The 12,244-nt window shown below is 45.5% G+C and overlaps 1 protein-coding gene across 1 annotated transcript in view; it reads left to right on the top strand.

The window, feature by feature from the left end:
- Positions 1-96: 96 nt before the first annotated feature.
- LOC104410494 (histone-lysine N-methyltransferase NSD3-like) overlaps positions 97-12,244 on the top strand; it is a 29,021-nt gene continuing 16,873 nt past the window's right edge. The window contains 8 exon segments of the mRNA XM_010020671.1: positions 97-768; positions 770-812; positions 3,706-3,774; positions 4,196-4,355; positions 5,271-5,425; positions 6,191-6,694; positions 7,483-7,609; positions 10,167-10,267. Coding sequence (XP_010018973.1) covers positions 137-768; positions 770-812; positions 3,706-3,774; positions 4,196-4,355; positions 5,271-5,425; positions 6,191-6,694; positions 7,483-7,609; positions 10,167-10,267 — 1,791 coding nt within the window. The 5' untranslated portion in view covers positions 97-136.

Here is a 12,244-nt window from a genome sequence, read left to right as displayed (position 1 = left end):
AGGGTTGGGAATTTGTCTTAAATCTCAGCAATTTGCTTTATTACTGTCTTTCGACTCACACCGACTTCTCCTTTCCCTTTCCCCGCCCGCAGGCCCTATGAGAAGAAGGGAAAGCTAAGGATGCTGGAGCAGAACAATGGATTTCTCTTTCTCTTTCATGCAAGGGATCATGGGAAACACAATTCAGCAACCACCTCAACTCATTGACTCGGCCAACATCCGCCAGGAGGACGCCTTCGATGGCAGCAGCGACATTGCTGAAGATGGTGGGCAGACGCCCTACGAGGCGGCGCTGCAGCAGGGCTTCCCCTATCCAGCCCCCGGGGCAGAGGAGCTCCCCCCCCTCACCAACGGCTATCCCCCAACAATCAACATGTACGAGCCTCAAGCCAAATACCAGACGTACACTCAGTACCCCAACGGGTCGGCCAACGGGTTTGGTACAGTCAGGAACTTCAGCCCCCCCGAGTATTACCAACTGGACCACTCGAGCGCACGGCCGCACGAGGTCGTGGAGAAACCACCTCCTCCGCAGCCCCCACCTCCACCACCACCTTCAGTTCCACAACCGGTGATTCCAAAGAAGACTGGCTCACCAGAGATCAAATTAAAAATAACCAAAACTATCCAGAACGGCAGGGAATTGTTTGAGTCCTCTCTCTGTGGGGACCTTTTAAATGAAGTACAAGCGAGTGAGTATGCTAAGGCGAAACATGAAGGGAGGAAAGAGAAAAGGAAAAAGAGTAGCAAGCATGACTCTTTTTTTTTGCAAGTCACACAAAATTCCAAAATTAGAACCAGAGGAGCAAAATGTAAGTGGAACAATAGTTTCAGCCATCTGTATACCTGGTACTGTTGATGGAGTATGCGTCTTGGGCAGTGGTTTTTTCCTTACTCTTGGTTGTATCACATGTGTAAAGCCATGAGGCTTTATTTGCTTGGCAGATACTCAGCTTGCCAGAACCTGTATTTCTAGGACAACAGTTTTGGTTAAAAGGCTGTATATGAAAACAAAAAATCAATGTTAGAAAAGGTTCTATCATGGTTTTGAAATGCTCTTTAGTGTTGTAGCATGTTTACTGTGCTTTGGAGAGTGCTGAAGATGGAGCTTTTGGGCCAAAGCCCCCAGGCATGGACATTCCTTTTAGTGATGCTGGGTTACTCAAGTGGAAGGAGCATTCAGCACTGCAGCTTTGAATGAGTTTCTGAAAGATGTTCTAAATACCATGGTTATGCGTGAAACCCAAGAGCTATGGAGCATGTGTAGGAGCCAGTATAAACCAGTAGGCAAAACAGAAATACCAGTTGACCTGGTAAACGTTGGGGGAATTCACTCTTGATGTCTGTTACTGTTGTGCAGTGTGGTTGTGCAGGGGGTGCTGTCTGTAAGAGGTGGTTTAACTGATTACGGGAAGCAAAGTCCTGGTAGTCTCAGCCATTCTTTCCCTTTCAGTTTTCTAAACCACTTCATTGTTTCTGTTTCCTTTTCCCTTGCTTATTGCTGCCAATCTGGGATGCTGGATTCTGTATTTCCCACTGGAGGGGGGTGTCAGGAATGGGGAAGTTCCGTATCAGGCCAGGACAGACATTTGCCCAGCTCACAGAACTTGTAGTGAAACCCTGTGATAGCTGCTGCTTTTGGTAGGTGTGGGGGAACATCCTGGCCCGTGGGGATCAGGGCTCTGATCTCCAGCAGGTTCATACACTTGACGTGGTGGTGTTATTTTTAGTGGAATACACTCTGATTTCACACACACACCATTGTTTGCAGCCTCTTCTCCCAAGTAACAAGAGATGGGACAAGAGGAAACGGCCTCGAGCTGCTCCAGGGAAGGTTCAGACTGGATACAAGGAGAAGTTCCTTCACCAAAGGGGTTGTCAAGCACCAGAACAGGGCAGTGGTGGAGTCCCCATCCCTGGAAGGATTTAACAGACGTGTAGAAGTTGCACTTGGGGACATGGTTTAGTGGTGGTCTTGGCAGTGCTGGGTTAATGGTTGGACTTGATCTTCAGGGTCTTTTCCAACCTAAATGATTCTGTGATTCTGAACTAAACCCTTGTCTCAAATTCCAAGTTCCTACTCGTATGTGCCATCCAGGATTCACCAGAAGTCTCAGTCTTGCTTTTGTCCCCCTTGTAGCTTCCATTTCCCTTCCAGAAGGTGGTGTTGCAGTAAGATCTTTCGTGTTGCTCACCCTTCTTTCAGACAGCACATCACTGACACGAGCAGGAGTTTGTGCTGGTGGTTTTCATTATGAGTTACCCAGCACAGTCTCAGTTTCATCCTCCCACCATTTGGCTTCCACTGCACAATTTCACCTTCATGTACGTTCATCATGCACATTCTTGTCATGTTTAGTATTAATGAGATGAGCCTTGTAACTTATGATCATCTTAATAGGAACAAACACAGCTTCTGGGACAGCTTTGGTTGCTTTACCCATCTCAGCTTGCCTGTTTCCAAGTGAGGTGATCCACTGTTGTCTCCTCCTCCTGGCACTAATCTCTGTGGAAACCCACTGACTGTGTGGGGATGTTCACACTTGAAAGGCTGATTTGAAATGAAAATGTTAGGAAAACGTTATTGAACTTTAAGCTCTGAATAGTTGTTTTAAGAACAAGGTAACTGATTGTGTTCTGGGGGGAGCTGAAGTTTGCAACCTGCGTGGTCAGCTTGGCTCTCCTGCAGGGGGGAAGCTTCCACTATAGCAAGAAAGGCTCATTGCTGTGCTTCCTGCTGTTCCAGGGAGCAGGGAATTCTGCCCAGGAGATACTAATATGATTGCTTTTAACTGGTCCTCTTCTCCACACAGCTCTGAATGAGGTGCTGAGCATCATTGCTCTAGATGCTGCTGGTGTGTTTCCTAGTTGCTCTGAGCTGAAGCATGCCACTTCAACTAACCTGGGGGCTCTGTTTGAAGTGGACTAGTTCTAACTTGGATTCACAGCGTTAGTACTATCTCACTGCCTCTGTCTGACTCCTCTTTTGGCTGCTGTTTGAGTCCTTTGGCTACTGACAGAGCAAAAGTCTGCTCCCTGTCTCAGCAGATAGTTCATGTCCCCCCTCTTATCTGCTCAGCTGTGGGTCACCGCGTTCCCTATCGTGCCTGCTCCACCGATGGTGCTGGCTTCTGCTCGTGGTGATCCCTCTTTCATCACAACCTTTTCCTGTGCCTGCTTCAGCCCGGTTGTAACACACCGTAGGGTTTATGTCATTGACTTTGGATCCCACAGATAACATTTGCCAACCCGGTTTAGCATGGATTTTACAAGTTTCATGCTGTGTATTTCATGTGATTTTTCTACTGTAGCTTTCACAAAGAGCTGCTGTGCAGAGAGACTCCTCGTGGTGCTGTGGGTAACCTCCATGTGCTCTTCTCTATCTCTTTGACATTGAGTATTAATTTAGGTGGGTTTGCTGGCCCTGAGTATGTTCTTCCATCACCTGTTACAGGGGAGCGTTGGTGTATGTAGGTGTAATGCAAAGAGTGTAGGGAGAAAGGTCATTTCTGGTTGTGATGCTGCTCTGGTTTGGACTGGCCACAAGGAGCCATCACATTCCTATTTGCTGGGTTCGTGGCTGCCTTTCTCTCTGTGAATTGCTTTTTCTGCCTGGTGTCATGCTGAGCTCTTTTTTGGTTTCGTGGCCCCTTACCTTGTTTGTGTTTGTTTCCCTTTTTCTCTTCATTGTTACCCATTTCCTAGAGACCAAATGAGAGGCTTAGCATGCTGGCAGAAAGACCAAGAGAAGATGCAGTGTTGGAGGAAACCCCGGTTAGTACCTCCACTGATTACCACTTCATCAACAGTTCTTCAACTTCTATTTTGGGATTAATGACGTGCCTTTAATTTGTCAGATAAATCAGTTGCCATCTCTTTGAACCTCCTATTAATCATTACTGCATCCAAACATCTCTCATCCTGCATTTATTGCTTTATTTTATCCCCAAAACAACTTTCTTAATCAACTTAGGAAGCTTTTGTGGGGTGGTGGCAGGGGGTTGCTGTGGGTGTCTTGGTTTGTCAGTGACTATCTCCTGTCAATCCTGGCTGTGTGTAATTGCTGCTTCAAAGGAATGGTTCTCTGGTGTTAGGTTATCAAACCTCAGGGATACCTGAGAGAAAGTAAATGTTCCTGTGCTACTTTGTGCACTAAGTTATCTTCTGTGGCTTTAAGCTTGCATTTTCTTTGTAGGTCCAGCAGTTCTTACCTTCTCTTCCAACACAAGTCACCCATGACATCAAGTTTCAGGTTGGCGATCTGGTTTGGTCCAAGGTGGGAACGTACCCGTGGTGGCCTTGCATGGTTTCATGTGACCCACAGCTTGATGTGCATACCAAAATCAATACAAGAGGTAAGGAAGGAGGATCTTTGCCAGAGCATAGCAGGTGTCTGTAGTTCCTTTATTAAAAACATCTTATCCTTGAGCTCCTGTGTGGGATGAATTCTGCTGTGTGCATGCTAAGCAGAATGTCCTTCAGATGGCTAAAGCTGGTACCTATTGAATTACCTCTGCAGATGAGCCTGTGCAAACTAGGCTTGTGCACAGATGTTCTTATTTTTCACCAGGCAATGTATTTATGAGAAGACACTGATAAGTGTGAGAGTGTTCAGTGTGGGCAAGATAAACTTATCTTCACATCTTAAACTGTTCTAAATGTAGGCTTATCTTACTTCTGAACTTCAGCTAGGTGCTTCCTCCTGCAGGAATGAGTGGAGGAGGAAGGTGTAAGTGAACAGTTCTGGGCTTCTCACTACAAGAGAGGCACTGAGGTGCTGGAGTGGGTCCAGAGAAAGGCAAAAAAGCTGGTGCAGGGCCTGGAGCACAAGTGTGATGAGGAAGGGCTGAGGGACCTAGGGGGGGGTTAGTCTGGAGAAGAGAAGGCTCAGGGGGGACCTTATCGCTCTCTACAACTGCCCGACAGGAGGATGGAGCCAGGAGGGGGCTGGTCTCTGCTCCCCAGGAACAAGGGATGGGACAAGAGGAAACGGCCTCAAGCTGCCCCAGGGCAGGTTTAGCTGGAGCTGAGCAACAATTCCTTGCCCAGAGGGTGCTCAGGCATTGGAACAGGCTGCCCAGGGCAGGGCTGGAGTCACCGTCCCTGCAAGTGTTCACACCCCGGGTAGACGTGGCACTTGGGGACATGGGTTAGTGGTGGCCTTGGCACTGCTGGGATAAAGGTTGGACTTGATGCTCTTAAAGCTCTTTTCCAACCTGGTTGATTCTGTGGCGGTGCTAAAAGTGCTGACAAGCATTTCTCATTCCCAGGTGCCCGGGAATACCACGTCCAGTTCTTCAGCAACCAGCCAGAGCGGGCGTGGGTGCACGAGAAGCGGGTTCGGGAGTACAAAGGCCACAAGCAGTACGAGCAGTTACTGGCTGAGGCTGCTAAACAGGCCAGCAACCACTCTGAGAAACAGAAGGTACGATGAGCAACCCTTGAGCAGAGGGTTACCTGCAGGGTCTCTGTAAGTGGAACTCCCTTGGGGCAGTGCTGGAGCTCTGCAGTACTTGACCCTGTGAAGGATTGGCAGGGTTTCACTGGCAGAAGTGATTTTTCCCAGAGATAACAAAAGTATTTCCCTACTTTTTTGACTTCTGTGTGGAAGAGCTGAGCCTCCTTTGGTGGCTCCTCATATGGTGGTCACCCAGGGCATTGGAGATAACTTTACGTCTGTATTAGAGTAGTAAATAAAAGCAGTGCCTGTGTGTTTACTGTTAACCTGTTCTTTGGGAAGGACATTTTGCCAGCCCCTGATGCTAATGGAAATGTTCTTTTCCACTGTTTTATTGGAAAGGAAGTGTTTTGTGTAGATGGACTACTTCAGTCAATATTTATGCTAAGCAGAATATTGACGTGGAAGGAAAAGAGTGTTTGGAGGATTTAAGAAGTAGATGAATTAGGATTAATTCTGTCTCTCATCACAGGCTTCGATACTGCCTGTTCTTGTCTTTAGTGAAGCTGTAACTTGGGGTGAGCACTTGTAATTGTGATGATCGTAACGATCCAGCTCGAGTGTCTGCCTGTACTCTGAGCAGGGGATTCACTGTCTACCTTTATACCCTCTAAATGGAGAGCGAGCTTACATCTGCTGCCTGAGAGGTGTGAAGAACCTCAGGATTGCATTTTAAGTGCTACATGTGGCCGAGTCTTCAGTGTAATTAGCTGCTTGTCTTTATTCCTTAAGATTCGCAAACCAAGGCCGCAAAGGGAGCGTGCTCAGTGGGATATTGGTATTGCCCATGCTGAGAAAGCCTTGAAAATGACTCGGGAAGAAAGGATAGAACAATACACCTTCATTTATATAGACAAAGAGCCAGAGGAGGCTTTGTCAAAAGCCAAAAAGACTGCTGCTGCTAAATCAGAGACCAAGAAGAACCGGCGGCCCAAGCCAGCGCTCAGCACCCAGCCCGACCACGCCAGCGGGGCCGCAGCATCGCCTTCGAGCGCTGAGCTGCGGAGGCAAAGCCAGCGGAGGCAGTCGAGTGTGGAGGAAGAGGAGGCTCCGCCAGTGAAGATCGCCTGGAAAACGGCTGCAGCCAGGAAATCCTTACCAGCTTCCATCACCATGCACAACCTGGACCTCCAAAAGTGTAACATGTCTCCAGTTGTTAAAATTGAACAGGTTTTTGCCCTTCAGAACGCTGCTGGCGATGGAAAACTCATCGATCAGTTTGTTTATTCCACTAAGGTATGTACTTTGGGTAACGACTCCTCTTCTGTTCGTGAATGACCCCAAGTCTGTCTCATTGTGGAGCTTAAACCTGTGTCCCCCCCCTCAAAGCTTTCAGTATACGTGTTCCTTTCGTTGGAGGGGTTACATCTGCCAACAGATGTGCCAACAGAATCTTGTAGTGCATGAACTCTTCATTCTAGTGCATCCAAACGTTGCTGGCAGTAACTCTTCTGGCCAGTGGCAGCTCCTTACAGATGGTGACATCTTTGCTCATAATGCATTCAAAATACTAAAGCTGTGGAATTCCAGCTTCCTAATTGAAATAATCCAGCAATTCTCTGTAAACCCTAAAAAGCAGTGGATTTGTGGGAAACAAATGACAAAACTGTTAATAATGTACTAAAAAGCAATAACTACATTTTGTATAACTGACTTCTAAATGAGTTCTGCCTCCTGGCTTCCTTCAGGTGCACAGCAGCTTCTCACAGTCAGTGTAAGGAAAAGGTTTAGGACTATTTCTCTGCCTCCTTCTTCTGCCTCTCTCCCTGGAGGGTATTTATTTCATCCTAAGCATTATAGAGAAGGTAATGTTTAGAAAAGTCACTGGATTGTTTTGTTTTGTTCTCTTGTGTGTAAGGGGAGATTGAGGGATGGAAGTTCTGCAGGGAAGCAGCTCAGTGGTAGATACCATCACGTGTATGGGTTGAATGTTCTGAGGCTTAGGAGTGGGTCAGTATGCCTGTGAGCAACAGCAAAGGTAGAAATAGGCTAAGACAATCTTTCCTCTTCTCTTTCTTTTCAAGGGAGTTGGTAACAAACCAGAAATAAGTGTCAAGGGACAAGAGAAACTGAATTCTTCATCGAATCAGAGAAACGAGAAAGCAGCGGTGCAGAACGCGTCCTCTCCTGAAACAACTTCTGGGTCCACAGGTAGGCAGAGCTGCAGCATCCTTGTCTGCACTTGAGCACTCCAGCATGTCGAGTCAAAACAGTGACCCTGGCATTTCTCAGTAGTTAAAAATGATTATTAACATCTTTCTGTTTAATAGTTGTGACAGGCGTGGCTGCTGCAGCACACGGGGAGCCCAGATGATCCCAGAAACACGGGATGTCTCTGGGGTGGGATTCGCTGCTTTGGGCTTTGAACTTCTAGTGTCTGCAACTCACAGAGTCAACCTCTTTAGGGGGATGGATGCCTTGCAGAGGTGGTTTGGAAGACAACATAGTGGATGTGTGTTAGCACAGTGTCGTGGTGGCTTTTGACACCAGATGTGACATACAACAGCTGGGATCAAAGGAGGAGAGTCTGGAAGTGGCATAGTTGAGTAAGGACGGCTCCGAAGCAGGATGGGGACTTTGCTAGACTTTGCGTTCCTGCCTCTGTAAAGGAGAGTGACTGTTTTAAACTGCTTCAGCTAAACTCCATCAGCAAAATGAGATGATCTTTGCCTTCTGAAGGCAGTTAGGGCACAGTATAAAGCACTAAGTTATGTCTGAGGGTGAACCACCCCTGAAGCAAATAATGGAGCTTGAGACTGAAAAGGGAACGCCTGGAACAAGCTATTTGAAGTTTAATTTGTAGTACAGTGATGGAGAAGAATGAGAAAGATAAATGGGATGAGTGCTTTCTGGACTTGGAACAGAAGACCAGTGTTTTTAATGTTTGATCTTGAGCAATAGTGGGAATGCTTCCAAAGGGATTGAGCTTTTCCCTACCAGCAGACATTTGTCTGCTATATGCCCTCTCATCATCCCCAAGAGGAGTTGGATGCCCTTTGGTGAAGGGATGGAGATTCCTCAAAAGAGAGTGTTTTGAGTCATCTTAAACCAAGAGCTTTTCAAGTTCCTCCAGTCCTTACAGTGACTTCTGTTTTCCAACTGCAGATTTTGTCCAGGCTGTGTGAAATCCCCATTAACTGCTGTACCTTTGGTACTGGGCTTGCAATCCTGTGCTTGGTATAGTCTCAAACACACTTACTTTTACTTTGGGTATGGAAAAGTAAATTCAAGGTTGCAGCAGAACCCTGGGATTTTCTCTCATCTCACAGGATGTACGAATGCTCATGGTATGGAAGCAGAAAAAGGTGGAAAACTTATTACATACACAAGTTAGAAAACCCCACAACCTTTTCTTCCTGACCTTTGCCAAGTGTCAGCTCTGCTTTATCCATTTGTTTGGTTACTTCTTCCTTCCCAAACATAAAAGAAATGAGATTCCAAGTCAGAAACCTCAGTGATCAACATATGTGAGATATCCCTGTCCTCTGCAAACACGCTTCAGTGTCTGTACTTGAACAGTGTTAGGTAGGCTGGAAAGTTTAGTTGCAAAGATACTCCTGAGCCAAGTGCCCTTGGTAAAAATGCTCATCCCCTTAAGCAAGATGATTTTTCATGGGATTTTTCCTGGAGTCCTTTTGAAAGGCTTCTTGCAGTGTCCATTTAAAGCCTGTCTCTCTAGACCGTGTATCTCCTAACAAGAAGACGCAGGTTTACAACCTCTAACAGGATATCTGTCAGCACAGTGAGCTAATTCCCAGTCCCAGGAGTTTGCATTGTGGTTTGGAAGGATGCAGAGTATTGTACATTCATGTCTTCTTTAGGTGAAACACCCAAACCTGAAACCACAGGTAATGCTCCACAGCAGATCACTGTAGATGTTCAGATCCCATCAGATTTCCATCAGTGCAGCTCCCAGTGTGTGCTTGGCTTCAGTAGCTGCCTATGTTGTCCCTGCTGTGCCCAGGTTTCTCTGTACAGCCGTTGTGGAGGTACTGTAGCATAGAAAGGTCTTCTGGTTCCACCAAGCTTAGTAGCTCCTACTCCATCTCTTGATCTGTCACAATAACCTTCATTAATCTCAGTTTGATTCCTGTAGTAATATTTCCAAAGACTTGGTTTGCACTTTAATGATGATAGCACACCATGATCACTGCTTCTGCTTGTGCTGAGCTTTCCCTCACCCCTCAGTCTTTAGCTGAGAGTTCAGGTTTCATATTGACAGCACGTGTTACAACGTGGTTCTTGCTTCATGTTCTTGTGTCAGCCAGTTCTAGAAGGTTCCCCAGCAGCGCAGGGGCCCAGAGCTGCAGCTGGGATTTGCATCTTCGCTTTGGAGCTTGGTTCAGTTCAAGAAGCTGGGGTGATACCTTCCCATCAGCACCAAAGATGGACTGTTTGGTTACAGATAACCCAAAGTGAAGACTGTGCTGGAGGTGCTGTTTGCTCCCAGCTGATTCCAGCTTTTTGTTTTGCTCCGTTGCTGGTGTCTGTTCTTGGAAGCTGGTATCCCTGTCTCTGGAATCAGAACGTGTTGTCTGCAGCCGCAGCACCAGCTGGCAAATAGCTTGGAACTGAATGTAAAAAATAAACCATTCAAAAGAGGAACAAGTCTTGGTTTCGTTACTTTATCTGTTGGGTTGGTGTTGAAGAGCTGCTGTGCCTCGGGAATACAAGGAATTGTGTAATGGAGACCTTTTTCCTTCTCCAGGTTCTGTAGAAAAGAAGCAACAGAGAAGATCGATTCGAACCCGCTCAGAGTCTGAGAAATCCACTGAAGTTGTGCCAAAGAAGAAGATCAAAAAGGAGCAGGTTGGCTTCCTCCATGTAGAGAGTTAAAATATATTGTATTCATAAATGTTGTGGCTTATATTGGTGCCTTTTTATTTTTCTCCATTTTTCCCCCATCGGGTTTCGTTTTGGACTATCCTTCATGAAATCCCCTTGTCAATACCATTGCTGTGACTCTGCTACTGGCATCTTACAGTATCAGTCAGGCTATGGAAATGGGAACTCACTGATGCAAGACTCCTAAGAACCTGCCATGTTTCCTTTGAGATTTCTGTTATGAGCAAAATGATTTTGTTTCAGTAATTTCTCTTTGATGGAATTGCCACCAGGTTCCTTCCTTTTGCTCTTGATTCAGCTGCTGGTTTGTATTGAGGTTTTGTTTTTCCAATGAAGTTAGACTGATTAATCTGACCACTTTTGAGAATGGACTTTTAAGAATGATTTCACTTAAAGATGAATAGTCAGACTTTCATTGTTGGCAGACATCAGGAAAACACCTCTTCTGGGATATACGTTCTTTTCCTTAAGTAGATCTCGCGTGTACAGGCATTCCTTTAATCTGGATGTCAGACAGACAAATGTTGTTGCTTTCAAAAATATCCTACAATTCTGCATGGAATGAGCAGGGAAGTTCAGTGGATGGACGTTGATCTTAAACCAGAATACACGTTTTAAACAAGTTGCTCAAAGTTGTTGGTTCTTTTCCTTACGTGGTTGATTCTCCTTCTCCAAGGGCCTCTCCGCTTGCAACCTGAGAATTTCATACCAAACTGTTTGATAGTAGAACTTTTACCAGTGAGACCTTTAAAAAAGGGACAGTCAGGCTAAAGATTTATATGGGAAGGGGGAAAATGATCTTTATCTCTTTAATTTATTCTTTGCCCTTTGCGCTTTGTTTTGCACTTCATTCACTTCCGAGATTGAAAGTGGACCCAGTTGCCTAGTTTTTTTACCTCTCTTTTTCTTCCGTATGTTCTTTTGGTGCCATAGCATTTCCATCTGTGTTCAGCAGAAGAATGCTCCAACTGGAGACAGTTCCTAGCTGAAACTTGGAAGCAACTTCAACGTTGGGCATGAGACACCCAACGTAGCCCCATGAGCCTCATAGGGGGTGCCTCAGCCTCCCTCCCATCACATGAGTTTTTATGTGTGGAAATGTTTCTTAAGTTAACAAAGGTAGAAGAACCAACAATATGAACTTCATGGATCCCAGTTAGCTTGGTGTGCTTCTATTCCCCAGCTAACTAAGACTATGAACATTAAAGTGCTTTTCTCAGGAAAAGTATATGACTAAAAGTTAAACCCAGATGCACTGTAATGCGCATAACCTTGAATGTATTAAGTTATATTAAAAGAGAAGAAATATCTTACTAACTTCTTACAATTATGCAACAATATTTGTTACCCAAAGTCAAGTTTTCTTGCAACTGATTCCCAAATTGGTCTGCAACAACTTGGTATAAAATTATAACTGGAACGAGTACAATTAATGGGAAAAACAAAATGTTCATGCTACTGTTACAGTGACTAGTGGAGAAATAAAAGTGATTGTTTAGATTTTATATTTGTATTACGAAATGTATCCTATACAAATCCTTCTATTGTATGTTTTTACCTTTATTGTACAACAAAATAAAATATTTTTTAAAAAAATTAGAGAATAATCCTTAAATATTTACTAAATGTGTTCCTACATGCCGATGTAACCGCATTGTAAAGAAGTAACCTGTAATTCTTAACCTTAAAACCAGGATTTTAGGCAGCAGCTTTCTTCTGTAGTTACTATACAGTCGCCAAATTCTCTCGTGCTCCATGTTCATTGGCAGAACAGTTTGGAAAGGGGCCCTTCTGCTGTAGGCTCAGAGCTCCAAGTGCTTTGTGAGGTTGTAAACTGCGGAGCGGATGCTGGCGTTGAGCTGTATAGAGCCCTGCACAGTGCCCCGCGCCTTGGCCGGGCCTTGCAGTGCTCTATACAGGGCAGGAGCCTGCTCCAGGGCG

This window comes from Nestor notabilis, unplaced genomic scaffold (assembly GCF_000696875.1).
Source record: "Nestor notabilis isolate BGI_N333 unplaced genomic scaffold, ASM69687v1 scaffold15070, whole genome shotgun sequence".
In the NCBI taxonomy this organism is placed as follows: domain Eukaryota; kingdom Metazoa; phylum Chordata; class Aves; order Psittaciformes; family Psittacidae; genus Nestor; species Nestor notabilis.
Note: the sequence above shows the minus strand (reverse complement) of the source record. Positions and strands in the feature narration are given on the sequence as shown.